This window comes from Patagioenas fasciata, chromosome 12 (assembly GCF_037038585.1).
Source record: "Patagioenas fasciata isolate bPatFas1 chromosome 12, bPatFas1.hap1, whole genome shotgun sequence".
NCBI lineage: Eukaryota > Metazoa > Chordata > Aves > Columbiformes > Columbidae > Patagioenas > Patagioenas fasciata.
The window spans coordinates 21,238,414-21,257,083 of NC_092531.1; the positions used below are offsets into that span (position 1 = coordinate 21,238,414).

An 18,670-nucleotide genomic window follows, 5' to 3' on the forward strand; every position below is an offset into this window, starting at 1 on the left:
TCAGAAGAAAACTCTATGAAAATGTAGAAAATCATGGTGATTCCTTAAAACATTATGTATGTATATTCAGAGTGAGTGTCAGCTTTCACACTCACTGTTACTACTAGTAACAGCAACACTTATAGCTGAGTTACTGTGGCTTGCCTTCAGCAGTACAGTTTACCCCTGCAGTAGCTGATTTCATTGTAAGCCTGTGACTCCCATTTGGCCTTCAGAAAAGCGGAGTTCTTTTCTGAACTGTCAGTCTTGAGATCCTCATGGTATAACACTGCACTTGAACAGTTACTGTTATCTCTATCAGTATCACTGATGAGAATCTGAGCAGTATTTTCCTAATGAGGCAAAAATCCAGCGACTGGAGCTGCTGATGTTGGAGCTTTGCACATAAGAGTCTAATTGCTAATTCAATTTGCGTGTGCTAATCCTGAATGTAACTTATTGTGCTTACTTGAATTACAACAATTACTTTCTCAGTTGATCAAATGATATCTTGTTAAACTATTGAACAGTGTCAGCAGATCAAATACCATTAGATTAGCCACAAAGCAGATGATTGCTAATGTCAGCTCATCAGAATGTCTGTGCTTAGTAAAGCTTCATTTTGAAGTTACACCCAACTCTGCAAGGGGAAGAATAGTGTAGCCAGTCCAACTGGTGCATGAGGGAGTGGTGGGCTCCAGAGCTTCCACACACTTAGCAGTCACAACAGGCTGCCAGAAGGCAGAAAGTGTAATATCAAAAACGTCCTCCGAAAAGGAGAATTTACTCTTGGTCTCTAGGCACTGCCTGTAGAACTGTTTGAGCAGCCTTCCCTGAAGTCAGAAAACTGTTCATCTCCTGTAACATGAATTACTTTTTCACATCTGTAGCACTAGAGCTGCTAGTCTCCCGTCCCATACTGGATTTTTGGCAGACTAGTAGGATTTTTAGCTTGCTTCTGGTAGATGGTTTCCCACGGATCTGAAATGGAAACCTTCTGAATCTCTTGATTTGCATGAAGTGACATTTACTTAACTTCTCTCTCTCTGTGCACAGAGGATGTCACGATGGTAATCTGCCCTGGGATTGCTAACCACAGTGAAAAGCAGTATATCCGCACTTTTGTGGACTACGCGCAAAAAAATGGGTACAGATGTGCTGTCCTGAATCACTTGGGAGCCTTACCAAATATTGAGCTCACTTCTCCACGGATGTTCACGTACGGTAGGTACTTCATAGCAGCTGGAGACTTGTTTTCAAGCTTGTGGAACTTCTAGGGTTTGACCAGCCTCCTTCAGCATAACACAGCTGCTGTGTCTGAATGAGGATCACAATTTTTATACTGTTTCTTAGGAACTAAAATGAAGTTACATGTGAGGAAGAGGTAAGGCTGATGCTGGGATTCACTTTTCCTTATCTCTTCTCCCAGCTATTATATGTGTATCTCAATCAAGGAGGCAGTTTTTTGGACAGAAAACTCTTTTGGGAAAGAAACACTAAACAAACAAAAAACATCTCTTGTAGCTAAGAGCCTGCTCAAATTATTTTAGAGGTGCTGAAATATCAGTTTAGTGGAATAGGAAACAAATGTGGCTCTCAATGAGAAATACCACTCCTGAGGCTTTGTAAATATTATATAAGAGGACATTGTACCAGCCTATCCAGAAAGTGTGTTTCTCCCCTAGGAGGGACACATGGGGATTGATTCCTGGATTTTTCACACTAATGTCAAGGAACAGCAACCCTTCTATAGCGTGACAGTAATGCTGCAGAAGTGGTAGTGCTTCACTGCCATGATTTTGGGCTTTCTCCTTGAGCATAAGGAAATCTTTTTTAATCTAAAAATTAAAAGGAGTAAAGGATTTGGAACTGTGTTAAGGGTGACTCCAGCTATTCTTAACTGCCCTGCTAGTGAGTAGCATGATCTTTGTAGAATGTGGCCTTCTTGCCTGTGACCTGATCTGCTTGTTCCTGAGCTCTCTTGAGCTCTCGTGTCCCTCTTTACTGCAAACATCTATAGGCACGTTATGTCAGGAGTCAATTGTGGGTTTAGTAGACTGGTGTTAGGTTTCTGTTTCTTTTTTAGAGATAGTTAAAATATTTACTGTTAAGAGTTTAGATTAACAGTTTGAATGTTTATCTTGAAAGGTTGACTTGCCAAAATAGAAATATTGTGCTTTGAGATTCTGGGCCTGGCAAGCAAATGGGTTGTAATGTTTTGCTTGTTTTGTAGTTATTAAATCTACTCCTCAGTGGAAGACATTTCAGGAATACAGAGTACATCAATTTGTATTGAGGCCCTAGGCTGCTAATGGCTTCAAGTCTACCATGTTTTGGGAAATAAGCCTGGCCTCCTTAAAGTGTTTGCTTTTTTTGGTAAAAGTTGAGAGCTTTCTTCTACAGAGCTTTGGTTTAGACCTTAGGGAGTTATTCTGTAGTGCATCACTTGAGACATACCTTTCCATGTCTTTTATAGCCTTGGAAAGGGCAAGGAATGCCTAGCACTTCCTTTAAGTAAGACAGTAAATCACTTGGCAGAGTTGCTGGTCAAGTGGAATGTCAGCAAGACCATGAGCAGACTTGACTCTCTTGAGAACCCAGATATCCCAGTGTCCTTCTGGCTTTTGCTGGATTCCTGGCATATTTGTTGAGGAGCAAGTAGCCCAAATTTGGGATTTCTGAATACTGCAGCGTTTACATTAAGCTTGACCTGTTGCTATTCTAGTTTTGGATTTCTGAAATAGTTATCAGCTGCCCTTGAATCACGAAGGTAAAACACTCAAGTATTTTGACTGCTGGCTTTTTCCAGAGGAAACTAGAGCAATGCAGCATTTGTCATCTTGAGGAAAATTGCTCATTAAGAATGTTTGCAAGGAAGTGCCCACGCCCTGCTGAAGCTTTCAGCCAGGAGCCTGCTGTTTCATAATAAATGCAAACCCTGGTGCTCAGACTCTACACCAATTAGTTAAAACCTGAGTCTGATGTCTAGCAAGGTCCCTACAGTTGGGGTGGGGCCACACTGGAGGAGTGTTGAGTTGGCACAGGGTAGAATCCTGACTCTTAGGATTTATTGTCCTGGACAAGTTCCACAGGACAGAGCTGAGTTTCAGACTCTAGACAGGAATAAACAGCTGGAGTTTTATTTCTGTTGTTCGTGTGATGCCTCCTGTGTGGTTTGTGGTCTTAAATTCAATTGGAAGTTTATCACAGTGCATAGGCAGTTGATAGCAGTGTAATAATGCCATCAGTTTTGCAGCTGCTTCTCTTCATGTTTCCTTTTCCTGAACTCAAAGGCAGGAGAAATAGCTGTAGGTACTCAAATGCGGAGGCCTTAAAGTCTGTCAAACAGTCTGAGAACCCCCGTACTGACAGAAACTGGACCCCTCAGTGCCTGCAGGCTGTGGGATGCAAGAGAGTATCAGCTGAGAGCAATATAGATTTGTATAGAGGCACTTACCTCTTCTTGTGAAGAGGAGATACCAGTATGTCTTCTAGGAAGCTGCAGTATCTTCACTTTTTTGGTTAAGAAGGGCTTGCTGCCTCTGCTTAAACCCTTCCCTGTGATTCCAGCGAGCACCTGCTTAGTCAGGCTCTGCAACAGTCCCCTGAGAGCACTGTCCTGACCAGCCAACTCTGCATTTCCATCCCCTCCCTCAGCATGGATTTAAAGATACACGGCAGCCTTGCTAAAAGCAAAGAAGCAAGCTGCTGTCCAGACACCTAAGTTCAGAAGTGGCTAACTGCCTCAGGAAGGTAACGAGGAGTGCTGTTCTTAGATAGTAATGTCAAGCCCAGAGTTGCTGGACTCTGCTTTTTAAGCTGCTTTAGAAAGAAAGAGTTTCAATTGTCAGATTAGCTGTTGCTGCGATTTTTTTAAACAAGTTAATTTCATCTGACTTTGGCAGTTTGTCAGAATTAAGTATGAGGTAAGGTCCACAGGGCTCATAAAACAGATGCACGAACATGTGTGTGAATCAGAGCTCTAAAAACCATAAGGTTATTGAAAAGTCAGAAAGGGCAAGAAGCTGAACACACAACTGAAGCTTGAAGTGGAAACCTAGGTAAGTTAAAGATGATTATTGACTTTGTCCTTATTTTCAGGTTGCACCTGGGAATTTGGTGCCATGGTTAATTACATCAAGAAGACCTACCCTCAGACCCAGCTGGTGGTTGTGGGCTTCAGCCTGGGCGGAAACATCGTATGCAAGTATCTGGGAGAAAGCCAGGCCAACCAGGAGCGAGTCCTGTGCTGTGTCAGCGTGTGCCAGGGGTACAGTGCACTGAGGTGGGTCTGGAGACTTCTCCATGCTCTTCGTTCTCTTCTGGGGGTGCAGGAGGAGCCAGGTCTTTGGCAAGGGTGCATGTGGAAGTGCAAGGTGACTGGTGTGGTGTTTCTCCTGCACTGAACTGGTCTGACAGACTGCAGCATGCAGGATGCCACCCTCATGAAGGAGCAGCCAAAGCTTTGATTTGGTAGCACCAATAAGCTTTCTGTACCTGGCCAAGTACATGTTGGCAGCATCTGGTCTGTGTGTGCGAGCTGGCCAAACTCTCATTGCTACAGCATCCTAAGAGGAGGCATTCCCTGTACAGTCCTGGTGTAACTTACAAGGCAGGCTGGGCAGCATGACAAATTACTGGGATAATGCCATGCTTGCAAGTAAGAGTTTATACTTTCTCATCACTCTGAGAAGTATCCCTTGGTTCATAATAGCTTGTCTGGCTTCAGGGTGCACTTTCATCTGGCAGCTCTTACCTGGGGAAGACTCAAAAGAGACACACAGCTCATACACTGTCAGTCCATGCTCCATTCTTAGTGTCTGTTACTGAAACAGAGCTGTGGGCTGATGAAAGGCAAAAGAGTGAGACTAGAATGTTTGGGTCAAGATCCTTTGGACAGATCAACATAATGAAACTATGGCATCCCTGTGAGAGGCTTGCTGTGGAATTTGGCCTCCTGGCCCAGTGAAGGCAGCTGATGCTGCTTGTGCTCTGCCTGTACAGGGACCAGTTTGATAGTTAGCAGTCTGAAGATAACTTTTATAAGTTAAGCTTTTATAAGTGAGAGAAAGAAGCTTTTATAGAAGCATTAAGATGTGACTGAAAGCTTTATATACACTTGAGTGCTATTCTAGCATACCTAATCCTTTTTGAGATCTGATGTGACTACTGTGAAGAGAGTGTGTAACCTACAGCTAGGTCCCCGTGAGTTCACACCCTTAAAATCTGAACAGATGCCTTCAGGAACAGTTTTTCTGTTTTGTTTCAAGTAAAATGTTTTTAGTTGCTGTGAGGTTCTGCCATGGAGCACAGAGCATCCCTTTGAAGTCAGGTCCTCAATTGCAGCCATCAGACAGTTTGCAAGGATTGCATCTGGCTGTGGTCCACTTGGTTTTACAGTTATGCAATATTGTGTTTCTGGTCTCCAAAATGATGTTGTGACTAATGCTGTTCCCTAAGCTGATTTCTGCAGTAGTACGTCATGATGTGCTGGTAGAATAGCAGGGCAAGGACAACCTGTTTAACAATACTGCACTGGAATATTTGTGTAGAAAAATAACAGCTGCTTGACTTTAGTGCAAGTCTTCAGTGGGTTGTGTGGATTATTGAGCTCTTGACTCCACCTGCTGGGTAAACCTCTCCTAGCAGATCTCCAGTCACAAAACATCTGCTACGTCTTACTGGGTGATCAGCAGGAACGTTTTTCAGATCTTGTCTCCCTGCCTATCATCTACTTGAAATGTTAATTAGCTGAGTAGCTAGGGAAAAGCAATATCAGTAAATATCTGCTAAGTAAAAGACAGGATAAGGAGGGCTTTGTGTCCCTGATTACAGAAGTGGGAGAGAGGAGGTACAGAGCACCTCCAGGTGGAATGATTAATTAAGCCTTTGCCTTCCTAGGCTTAGTCTGGTGGGGTAAAATAGTTGGCCTCATCCCTCTGGGCTACATGAAAGTCACTTATCCAAGTAGACATGACCAGTTAGTTTACAATTTCATTTTTATTAGCTTGTACAGCCTTTATCCCCCAAATAACTTTAGGAAGTGAAGGAAAAAAAATGGTGGTGAACAAGGTGAACCAGGGATCTGAAATATGAAAGCCTTTCCAGAGCATTAAGCATGAGTCCTGTAGATGGGCATAATAAAGTAGTAGCAATACTAGGATTTGCCAGAAGAATGCAGCTCTTAGTTTAATGAATTAACAGAGTCTGTGGAATTTGTTCCCCGAGGCTAAATGGGGACATGTCTCCTTATTCCTAATCTCTGCCTGTACAGGCTCGATTCTGCTTCTTGATCTTGTGGAATGCATCTTTACCATAGCTGCAGGCTGTGGGGAGAGTCCTCTGCTTTGAAACCTGTATAGTCTTCAAAATACCCAGGGCTGTGGGGTTTTTTTCCAGTGCTTGCAGCTCTTTGTATTGGGAGCACTGTTGTACCACAGGAACTGCAGGGAAATGTAGGAGCTTTAACTTCAAACACCTTGTAATAACTTTCCAAGCAACCCTTTTAAGTTTTTTTGTGAAGAAATGTGCGTCTTCCTGTTGTCTTCATTCTCCTGCCCTGGTATAAATATGGGAGATCTAGTTTGGCTAGACAAAAATAAAAGCTTTTTACAAAAAAAAAAATATATATATAAAAATCATACTCCAGCATGGCTTACTATGAGAAAACATAATTTGCCTTTGCTCTGGTAGGGGACTTGCAGGTTGTGACTTGGGAAGTCATGCAAAGTCCACTGTAGTTCTCATGGTATGTTAATGTTTAAATGATAGGAGTACTTCAGTAGCCGAAACTGCTCCCAGCATTCTTAGGTTGCTCAGTAAATGATAGCGTGTTTCCTCAGCAACAGCAAACCCTGCTAAGGGTGAAGTTATAACCTGCCCATGACCCTGCATAGCAAAGGAGTGCTGGTGTCTGGCACAGCTCACAGAAGTCTGGATGACTTTAATTCTCTTTTAACAACAGATAAGCTGTGAAGGGCTATTTCGCTTTGAGAATAGGTAAAAACTTCAACTCAGATGCCACTTGCAGCTGCAACTAGTATTTGTTCCTACAGCTCCTGCCAATGAAGCTAAAACAATAACAGTGACTGTACATATTAGAAACATCTGCACAAATTATTTCCTCTGCAGAGCTAATATACACAATAGACAAGACTTTGTTTAGCAACAGGTTTTAGTCCTTTCCTTGATAGTCCCATTAGGTAAATTACATTCAACTTATGCAAAGCATTACTAAAATACTCTTGTCAGTGTTGCAGATCTTGACTGATGGCTCTTAAATGCTCTGATCAAAACAGCTAATTGCACTGGGCAAAATGAGACTGCAGATCTGCTTTCTGATACTACCAAACTTCACCGAAGTGGAAGTGTCAGGGAAGGCCTGGAGATTTGTTTACATAGCCTCTAGGCTGCCATAAGTTGTTGCAATGTATTCATCTGATCTTTCAGGATCTCCATTAACAGCTTTGATTGTTCTGCACTGTGTTTTTTCTAGGGCACAGGAAACCTTCATGCAATGGGATCAGTGTAGAAGATTTTATAACTTCCTCATGGCAGACAACATGAAGAAGATCATCCTTTCTCACAGGTACTGCAGTATATCACTTACACTGATAGTACTGATTGGGTCAATTGCTATATCAGATTTGTTTTCTTGGTCCTTCAAAATAAGACTCCTGAAAAATTATGCACCAGTTCTTGCTTGGTGGTCTTTAGATGAACCAACAGAGAAGGGGAGCTTGTGTCAGTCTCGCTCATATACCATAGCATATACAAATAAGCTCTGGTGATCTTGTTAGAAGAAAGCAGGTTGTGTCTTTTTTGCCTTCCAAGAAGACTCACTTAATGAATAAACAAGATGTGTAGAGGAAAATATTGCAATTAGACCTCAAGGTGGAGTATTCTGCATCTGTTTCACTTCTAGCCAAAGAATTCCCTGTTCAAGGAGCCTCTTGTTCTGCCACCTACCTGAGGTAGGATAAATCTGCTGTATGGGGCTGCTGCTTATCAAACAAGCAAATAGTCAAACTGTAGCTCTGGCTTCTAGCAGTTCCTCTAGAAAGAGCATGTAGCCAGTAAAATACTTAGTATTGCTGTTCCTGGAGTGCAAGTGTACTTGTAGGATCCCTGTGCTGCTGTTGTGATCTGTGGTTCTCACATATCGAAGGAATGTGTTTGTTAAACAGGTGACACGCTCAATGTTGTTTCCTCTATCAGGAAGTTCTCTGGATACTGCTTTCCAGGACAGTAGATGTGGAAGTACCTCATTGGTGTATATTTGACATTACCTGACTCAAGGGAAAAGGAGAGGAATATCTAAGATCCATTCCAGTTAAGAGCAAGTGTCACTTGCAAACTTTTGATTCATTGTTTACACTTCTGTGCAGCATGAAACACTTGTAGAAGGAATTAGGGCAGCTGACATGTGGGATGATCCGCATAATTCATTCCAAAATGACAAATATTTAGACAACTTGACCAAATTTAACATGTGAAGTGAAGTAAGCCCCCATTAAAAGGTACTTAAATTCATGACCCAGAAAAAGCCAGTCTGGCTTGAAGGCAAGTCTGTTAAGTAAACTTTTTTTCTATAATTGCTTGTGCTCTAAGCCAGCTCCCCCAAATCAAACCTACCCTCCCTCCTACTCTGCCCTGCAGCTGCCTCTGAAAGGGAATAAAAACTCCTTTCCAAATTGTGGCTTTTGTTCTGTTTGTTAGAGGAGCAGTTTGTTCTGGTAAAGAAACGCATCCTCTCCTGAGGGCAACAACTAATTATGACAAGTGTCCATAGTAAATAGCTTTCTGCTAAGGTAATGCCCCAAGTAATTCCTGCTGTGTGAGCTAACCCAATGTGTGTGCTGGGGAGACTTAAGGACCAGATGGTGAAGGAGATGCTATGCCCAGGACTGCAAGTGCTCTCACCCAAGCCACCCACAGGTTTGGGCTGAAGCCAGAGAACCCTCCCTCTAACCCAGCCTCTGTTCCAAATACCCTGAACACTGTCTGTTCTGGGAAGATTCCATTTAGAGGTCCCTCATGCAGTTTTTCAATATAAGAGGAAATTATTTTTTTTATGAAGAGGCTATTAGGGTTTCTGTTATGCCTTGGTGCAGAGGGAGGTGGACAAAGAAGCTGTGCTTGTTCCCAAGAAAGCCTCACATACATGTAGCCCAGTTCTATTATTATTTTGGCAAACTTGGTAAACTTAGTTGTCCTTGAATGGGTCGTGGCTTTGTTGCCCCTTTTTATGTTACTTGGATGTTTTTGTTTCTGTTACTGTTTCAGGCAAGTTCTTTTTGGAGATAACACGAAGAAGCCACAGAGCCTGTCAGATACTGATCTGAGCAAACTCTATACAGCAACATCTCTCATGCAAATTGATGATAGCGTTATGAGGTATGAAGGGTGATTATCTGATCCTATATAGATCTCTGAAACTACCTTCTCTTTCAAGTGTTGCTCTAGCACAGCCCTTGCTGTGCCTCTAGGAATCTGTTGAAATACAGTGCTGACAACCTCAGAAATTCCTCCTTGCCATCATGTTGAACAAAACTTACCAAAAAGAAAAACAACTTAGTATTGACAGTCACAGCTTCTGTAAAATCATCCAGAAGGCATTTATCAGTAAATGTGAACCTGCAGCCTTCAATAACTTGAAAGAGGCCAACTGTGCTGCAAACTCTACCAAAAACCAGTATAGAATGTGGAAAACAGCTCAGAACTGCTCGTGAATGTCCTTAGCCCTGCTGGAATTCTGAAACAAATCTTTCCCCCCCAAAAAAACTATTTGTGCCTTCTCAATAAACATTAGAGTTGGCTGAAATGGTACAACTTCTTTTGCTTGTCATACTACCACCTAAATTAAGCTCTCTGCTTTATTAAGCAGTAGCCTGTTGCTGCTTCTGTCCTTGAAAACAATGCAGTACTTTCTTCAGTGGCAGTGTTCGTATCACAGCATGTTCTCTATCAGACACTGATACCTTTCCGAAATGAGGCTGTAAACTGTTGGCTATATAGCTATAACACTTTTGGCAGACTGGGAGTATTACTGGCTGCTTTTTAAAAGCCATTCCTAGGGAAATCTCCCTGCTTGTCCCGTACCCCTGAGGCCTTTCTAGTTTGGGCCAACAGCTATGTTGCCTCTTATGTTTAAAAAAAAAAGTGCACTTGAGTATAGGTTTACTGAATTCTTGGTTTGGGATGGAGAGCTAAGGACTTGGCAAAGAACTGGAACCACAGTGAATTCTGGTTGGCTTTTAGGCAGGCCCTTTTGTCCAGTATGTTTGAGGTTCATAAACTGGCGGGTTTGCATTTGAAAAGTCTTTCAGGTAAAGATGAACAAGATCATAACTTTTTCTTTCCATATGTACAATTACTTAAGTGAAATAGGATACTTTAAAAGAAATGTGCTGTAGACTGTTAGGCTTCAACTTGTGTGTTTAACTTGCCCACGCTATCACCATGTTTGAATAAGCACAGAAAGCATAAAGGCATGTGCTGCCAAAGGTGGGTTTTGCAGAGAAAAAAAAGCATTGTCTGTGGAAATTGAGGCATCATTCCTATCTCTGCATGTGTGTCCTCAGTTGAAAGTAAGATTCACGTAGGTGCTAGAAGCAGGTGATTGCACTGACAGTCTTCTGTATTTCAGGAAGTTCCATGGCTACAATTCCCTGAAGGAATACTATGAAGAAGAAAGCTGCCTGCATTACTTGCATGGGGTAAGCTCTTGCAATAGAGACTGCTCTTGTACCTTTGTTTTCCTACTGGAGAGAAAATGGACTGTGGTTTCTGTTATCAATACCTAGACTCAGCTCTTAGCTGGGATTTTCAGAAATAATCACACATGGTATATTGGAGTGGTATTTCAGTTCTTGCTACCTCCAATACTGGAGCTAAATGATCTTAAGAGCTTAAAACTGACAGGTACTACCACCCAAGTGATGTAGGTAAAGCTATTAATTCAGCTGAACCTCTGAGTGTATGAGGATAAAGTGGGAAATGGATGGTGGTCCAGAGCCTGCAGTTGCAAGGAAGACAAGACTTACTAGATACTGTAGAAGAGACTTGGGATGCTATCTGGCAGCAGACGTTTAGCAGACCAAAGTTTTGCAGAAGTGTAACTGGAAGATTAATTCTTCCTTGATCTACTGAGCCAGAGAATGGAGATGTTCCAAGGGAGTTTCCTGGACTTTAACCAAGGTGTCCATAATGGAGCTGGCACTAGATCCCTGATGTGCAAAGCAATAGAGAGCAGAAAAGGGTGTAGCTATTTGAATTCTGAGGATGGGAAAGATCTGTGACTCTATCTGTATTTGCTCTGATGCATCTCTGCCCATTTCATACAATTGAGTATGGGGGGAAAAAAAAAATCAAGTGCTGCAGAGTACTCCATTGGTGAAAAGTCGCCAGTCTTACACTTCAACTCTTTCTGCTTTTCTGCTGATTTTTTTCAGGTACAGGACAATTCTGAAATAAGATGTCTTAAGTTAAGCTAAGATGCTTTTACAGTTGGTAAACTGAAATTTAAATACCAAGCCCTTACTGGTTTTGGTTTTTTTTCCTTTTCTGCTGTGTTTCTTGATGCAGATCTATGTTCCTCTTCTGTTGGTTAATGCTGCTGATGACCCTCTTGTGCATGAGAGTCTTCTATCAATTCCAAGAGCTCTTTCAGGTATGTTGAAGCAGTCTGCTCCAGATGTGCGTATTTGTGTACCTGCAGCTTCCTTATCACATCATGAGCCATGACTTCAAAGCAGCTTGACTTGCCTCCTTACATCTCTAGTCCTGTGGGAGATGTACCAAGCCTCTTCAAATCACCAGTCACTAGAACTAACAAGGTTAACCTTGAGCAGGAAGAACCTGAGTTTTTTCAGGCACCTTCTGCTGTTTTGGCTTGTGTTGATAGCCAGCATATTACATTCAAGAATGGAAAAATGCTTCCTTCTGCCTTCATTCCTCATTGGGATTTAGTAGGAAGGTGGGTTATTACAGTGATAGTCTTGATTGAGTGCAGATGAACAGCCCCTTCTGCTGATGAAGGGGTGGGGGGCACATGCATGGATGTGTTATTTGGTACTCAACAACCCTTGAAAGTTCTTCAGTCCAGGAAAAAAAAGGTAAATTACCTTCAGAAGCTCATAAGAGTGAGCTGGCTGCTGCTTCGTCACACAAGCAGTTGGTGCGTAGGGAGGGAAGTTTATTCTTTTCCTGGTTGAAAGCATGAGCAGAGAATTTATCCATAGCTGCTTCCAGACAGAAGCAAGCATGGGGATTTTCTCACTGTACATGGAACAAGGTGGCTGATGCACTGTCAGAGCTTTGGTGCAGCTCAACATGATGCTAACAGTCCTGGTTCCAGTGTTCGTGACTTAAAGATGTTCATTTGTTAAAGAATGAGCATACTTACAGCAATAAAGGTTTTACTGTAAGAGCGTTGCTTGGGCAGCCTTCTTGTACTGGCTGGGATTGGTTCCTGCAGACTGTCCTGTTCTGGGAAGCAGTGAAGTTATGTGCTTTGAACTTTGAAGTATCTGTGGTCTTCATTAGTAGATCTCTGCTTCCTACATACAATTGTTCCTTTAGTTCAGATGCTGTGCCAAGGTTAGAGTTGATTATCACAACTTAATATGGTTTCATTCTCAGTTCTAGGATGTTAACTTTCTGAAACGTTGCCTCCTTTTGTTTTACAGAGAAACGGGAAAATGTCATGCATGTGCTGCCCCTTCATGGAGGCCACCTGGGATTTTTTGAGGGGTCTGTACTATTCCCAGAACCTCTCACCTGGATGGATAAGCTCGTGGTGCAGTACGCCAACGCCATCTGCCAGTGGGAGAAGACAAAGTCTCACTGCTCTGACACAGAGCAGCCTGTATCTGGCCAGGAGTAATAGATCCAAAGACTCTGGATCACTTCACTATGTCTCTCCCTTTGGGAACATGTTGTTCCCTCACCTGCTGCTTCAGGTTTCCATTCTCCTTGATATACTATGGCTGGGGTTTGATCACAATGTTTTCTTCCGGAGTGGAGTTAAAGCAGAGGTTAATGTTTGGTTAGAGCATCTTTGCATATATAGTCACTTGGGTTTGTAATTTACTGCTCTGCTTGAAGAATTAGGTTGCTGACTGTGACTTCTTACAGGGTTACTGAGCTAAGGACTGCTTGCTTTAATATAGCAGAAGTTTCAAATGTGAAGATATCTTCACCTGCTGGTCAAAAACTTGATCTGCAGCATTTGCTTAGGTGTAGATGACAGGGTAACTATGATTGTCTCCTCTGTCCTGGTGCTAGAAAAACCTTGTACCAAGCTACAAGCCGGTTAATGGTTCAGTCTGTAAGCCACTAAAGTGTGACTTGGAAAACAGATGCTTGACTGCAAGTGGAGTTCCAGCATTGCACCATCTCAAGGGAAGCCTTTTAGTTCCTAGGAATGCACTTACACAAGTGAATCAGTTTAAAAACACTGAACTTTTCCATGCTTCAACTATCTGTGGGTTGGTGTGTCTTTATGCTGGGACTCCAAGTAGAGAAAATCTGTGGGCTGGTAATAGCAGTTAATGTTTCTCTGTAAATGTGGTCTCTTGCACCAAGACTGGATCAGTCACCTTCTTGTCACCTTGACACTTTTTAATGTAGTAATATTTCTAGTACTGGATTTTTTTGTTTGACCAGGGCTTTTTAAAGCTAGCTCTGGCTTCCAAATGGAAACCAGAGATTAAGAATCTGCAGGATCTTTCTGTGAGCTCAATCTGTTTTTAAGAATATTTCATAAAGAATTATGTACTCTGTTAGGGATTAATTTGTTGAGGAGAAGCTATCTGTGTAGATTTACTCCCCTTATGTCAGGGTTAATCGTAACACAATTTTTCCCCTTAGCTTTCAAAGCATCAAATGGTTTTCAGAGCCATGACTTGCCTTACAGCTGATGGGGAACTGGATGTTTCTAGCCCTGTACAACTTAAATGATATCTCTGCATTACTGACTACTTCCATATCTGTGTAAATGCTGTAGGATTACTTGCTTCACTAAGACACTGGGCTCTTCCTTGCTTGAACTCCTTTTCCACACCCAGTTCCAGTTTTAACATGCAAAGCGAAGCGTGAAAGCTGTTTGCAGGAAAGATGCCTACTCACTTGTGCTTTTCCCTCAAGTGGCTGTTCTGATCTGTGCCAAGATGGTTGTTAAAGACTCTGGTCTATCCACTGGAAGGAAAATTATCCCATGACAATCTGGAGAAACTTTGTGGTCAAAATATTTTTTTCCTTTTACTGTTTGTTCTGTCAATATTGTCTCATTAATCCACCCTTAGGACTCTTATCACAGTGTCAATGAAGTTCTTTTCCCACATCAGTTAGCACTTTATTGCTTCAGCCTTGGACTGTGTTGCAGGCACTTTAGCTTATAGCTTAAAGGTGAAACAAGCTGTGAGACTTGAGTCTGGTAATATCAGGGAACAAGCCTTCTGGACTGCCCTGTTCCTGTGCTTTGGTAGGTTGGAGAGGTTTTAGGGTTTTTGTTTTAATAAAGCAATAATTAACTATTGTAGCAAAGGTGCATTATCATATCAGGAAATTCCTTTCATTTGCCTTAGGCCAGACACCTTGGCCTGTTACAATGAACTGTGGCTATCTGCACATTCTCCTTGTTAGTAAATCAGTGTTTCTTCTTTTCCTCAAAGATGTGACAAGGTAAAGCTATACCAAGACTTGGCCATGCCTGTGGCTGTTCCTTAAGAACTATTTTAGGGCATCAGTTAGCAAGGATATTCTTAGCTGATGGACATTCTGTCTGTTTTTATCCTCTTATTCATACTGCATCTATAAATCACTAAAATGTCACAAGACACTTCAGATTTTTTGCTTAAGTAGCTGTTCATGTAATATTCGTCAGATACAACTTAAATACGTTCTTGCTTCGATAGAAGGGAGTGTAAAACACCATTTGTATACACCAAATAGATTCTTGATGGACCAGGCCTTCAAACATGTTTTTCTGTTTCTGAGGTATGAGGAAGCTACCCTTTTTAGTACTGGTGCACCAAGATGCATGGCACTTTGTCCAATCCTCATCTGGAATACAGTTCTCTCCAAAAATAAGGTGATAGTCTTGTGATATGGGCAGGTGGTCTTAATCTGCCCAGTGAACTCAACCTTAAATGCAGTCTGAATTTTGAAGTCTTAGAGGTGCAGGCATCTTTTGTTTAATCTCTTGTCAAGACACATGAAGTTGTTGAAGTGTGCACTTGTAGATCATGACAGTGCAGGCTGATAGTGCAGTTCAAGATTACAGCATGATGTGCTCTGCTTAGTTTCAAACTGGGATTAGAAAAAGCATTTCTAAAGAAAAAGCACACATACCTTTCCTGTTTTCCCATCACCAGATGTAAGCAGCACTTGAACATAAACCCTAGAGACTCTCTCAGTTGGTTTGCAGGTTGCAGAACTATTCCTGTTTGGTTAGGCTTGTCCAACCATCACCTTTGTCAGTGTCTGGAGAGATCTGAAGCTTGCAGGTGAGCAGCTAGGACTTGCTCTTACTGGACACAAGGAACTTGCAGCTTCCACTACATCAGATCTCCCAGCAACTTGTAGTGGTCCCTTGGTTACCTTCTAAACTGAAGGTGTTTTCAGATGGGTCTGACAGTGTTGTAGTTGCACTGTAAAGACAGATACTTGAATTTCCCTGTGGTCTTTTCCTGAGCATTTTTCTGCGGTTCCTGTTTATGAAGAGATAAGTTAAAGACAGGGCATTAAGCAAAGATATTGGGAACTATTCTTTCTAGTACTGAATTTAGCCAAGCTACCTGTGTGTCATCTGTCCTGGGTCTGTCACAAGTCCTAGACCACAGCCCTTTGACACGTGGTGCCTTGCCCTTTTTCTCCTCTTCCCTTGACATCAGCATATCTAGAGACTTCAGTAACAGCCCTGTCAGAGCTTTTGGGGCTTTGCTTTGTAGTAAATGAATTTTCAGACGCAAGGTAATGAGACACCTCTGGCAATGCACACTGTACAAATGTGCGCTGACTTAAAGGACCGTTGTGGGCAGCCTACAACTAGCTACAGTCTATTTTAAGGCTTAAAATACCAGTGTATATAAGCAGTGGATCATTTTTCAGCTCTCTGCTCCTCAGTAGGGATTGAGTCATAGAGGGAGGGTTTGCTTTGCTTAATATGTGACTTGTTACCTTTCAATCCAAAAGTTCTTATGTCTATTAAATATCCAGAAGTGTAGCTGGGAGTAAATTGCTTAAGTGACTGCATTTCAAAAGAAAGAGCAGAGTAGCAACTTCAGGGTTAATTGCCAAACAGTTTAGACACCTGAATTACTTCCAAGTTTTTCTAGAAATATTATGCCTGTCTGGAGCTTATTGAAGTTCTTCACATCCTTTTTCCAGGAGACCAGAAAAGGCCCTAGCCCACTATTGCAACATTTATCAGGTTGGATTTGTTGGTGTTAAATGACCTTTTTCCAAGTCTCTCTGATGTTCTCCAAAAGCTCCAGCTGTGCATCTGCAAAAGGTGTCTTTCCTTCTCACCCAAAGGCCTTGCCTAACCCAGATGGCTTTAATGCCAGTAAGGAGCTGATCACACAAGGTTGCTCTACACAAAGCTGTCTTGCTTCTGTCCAAATGGCAAGCTCACATTGGTCATGCAAGAGCTTTGATTAGGTACAGAGCGTTTTTCTAGGATCTTCACTATGGCTCTGCTGGGATGCTGACCCTTCTGATGGCTCCTGCTAACTGGGAAGCCTTAAAAGCCAAACAAGACCAATTTGTACTTGATATAACCAAACTTTACTGCTTAGCCCAAGTCAACAGCTTTCTGAAGGAGCATGTTTTCTCATTGTGTCACTTGACAGCTTGACCATGATTCCCCATGACAGATCACTAGACATTCTTATTGGCATAACTCCTTTCTCTGAATCCCGAGCTGAAGATTTGTGTGGAGAGCTCAGGAAAAACCAGCCTGTGCCCTTCTCGTTTTGCCCATGCAGCTGTGTTAGAACAGGCTCAGTGACTTCTGATGTTCTTGATGAGCAGTTTACTATGAAAATATTTTTCAAATGGACAACACTGTACTCTGGAACCATCTCTAAATGCTGCCCTGAAAAAGCTTGTGTACCAAGACACCCTCCTTGCTGCCATGTTCTGAGTCAGATTCTCTGGAGCTGAGAGCTGCAGGGGAGATGATTTGCAACTAGCAATGCAATTTTTCTATATCTGCTGATGTTTACCTTTAAAATTATATATAAATATATAACAGTGTCTTTGACTTTTTTCTTTAATTTTTGTTCTTCTGTGTGGTGTAAAATGGAGGTCATTGCAAAACAAAATGTAATTTTGTTATCTTTGATTCAGTGGGATTTCTTTATTTAAAAATAAAGGACTTATTGAAGTCAGTGCTACATGTAGTGACTGTGTGTGATGTTTTTGGGTGGTGATGTCCAGCTCTCTCTTGACAGGTGAAGCAGCCATGCCTTCTTACTTCCTCTGCAGTGAGGATTGTTTAATACAGGAATATATTGGGCCAACAAGGTAATGCTGATTAAACTGCAAATGGGTGTCTAAACACACAGACATTGCCTCAGTTATGAGATCTGGATTAGCTAAAGGAGGAACAAGAGGAATCCTTTAGCCCCAGCCCTTACATGTGAATTTAGTATTAGATTTTAGGTTTTATTCAGTAATGCTGTTTAAAACAAGACTGCCCTAGGGAAAGGCTGTCCTTGGATCCCTGTGGTATCAACCAGGTAGGAGCTGGTTTGCTGCTCCCTCACTTCCAGACAGGGCAGCTTGTGTTAACTCCAGTTTCATGAACTCTGGTGTTCCTGAGTTGGCCGTTTGAGTGGTAGATGCAAGGGCTCTAATTGTTCTGGGAAATGTGAATTAGTCCTGCCTTTGAGAGAGAAACCTCAAGCTTGCTTTCCTTTCCTCCCATACTTCTGGGATGGGGAGGACCAAAGGAGTGGTGAGGACAAAGGGGGTGGCAGTGGTGGGAGTGTCTTCTCCACCTTCCACTTGTTGCAGTGTCTGTGCCCACCTTTCAAAGACTTGGCTGTGCTGCCTGCTGAAAGCTGAAGTGCAAAGTAGATAAATGGGAAGACTGTACAGGGACCATATGTAACAATGTGTGGATGATGTGCTGAATCCTGCCTCTGAGGTCATCTGCTGGGGCCTTCCTCAGTTCTGGAGAGCAGAACAGAGACAGAGGTGCTATGGAAAGCCTCCAGGGAGAAGTCAATCTTAACAATTCCTGCTCTGTGTAGGAGCATCTCCAGCTCTTGCCCTGACTCTCATGTGGGCTGGGCTGGGTGGCTCAGCATGGGGTGTCCAGCAGGCTCTTGAGCAGAGGAGCAGGTGGCTTTCTTGGCAGTTGACAGAGGCTGGTGGCTCAGCCTTCCAAGGCTCAGCTTGGGGACCTAACTGAGCAGTGGCTTCATCTTCTCCCCCCTTTCTCTCTTGCAGCATGTGGCACAAGCCCCAGTGCTGCTCAAGCCTTTCCTAGTGGATTTTTTTTTGTCTTCTGGCCAATAGAGGTCACTGATGCCTCTAATAGAGAATAGAGATGGTATCAGCTTAAAAAGCGGAATTCCCGCCCTGAAAATGCTGAAGAAGGGCCAGTGGGTAAGAGCAGGTTCTGACAGTCCTGTGTCAGCCCCCAGGTTCTTCCAGGATCGCTAAGTTGCTGGCTGGA

The 18,670-nt window shown here is 42.5% G+C and overlaps 1 protein-coding gene across 1 annotated transcript in view; it reads left to right on the plus strand.

Annotated features, from left to right (window-relative positions):
- Nucleotides 1-17,381, plus strand: part of ABHD2 (abhydrolase domain containing 2, acylglycerol lipase) — a 38,739-nt gene extending 21,358 nt beyond the window's left edge. The window contains exons 5-11 of the mRNA XM_065847216.2: nt 1,036-1,203; nt 4,081-4,264; nt 7,475-7,567; nt 9,265-9,375; nt 10,628-10,697; nt 11,566-11,650; nt 12,669-17,381. Coding sequence (XP_065703288.1) covers nt 1,036-1,203; nt 4,081-4,264; nt 7,475-7,567; nt 9,265-9,375; nt 10,628-10,697; nt 11,566-11,650; nt 12,669-12,865 — 908 coding nt within the window. The 3' untranslated portion in view covers nt 12,866-17,381. The remainder of the gene's footprint in view (nt 1-1,035; nt 1,204-4,080; nt 4,265-7,474; nt 7,568-9,264; nt 9,376-10,627; nt 10,698-11,565; nt 11,651-12,668) is intronic.
- The last annotated feature ends 1,289 nt before the right edge of the window (nt 17,382-18,670 follow it).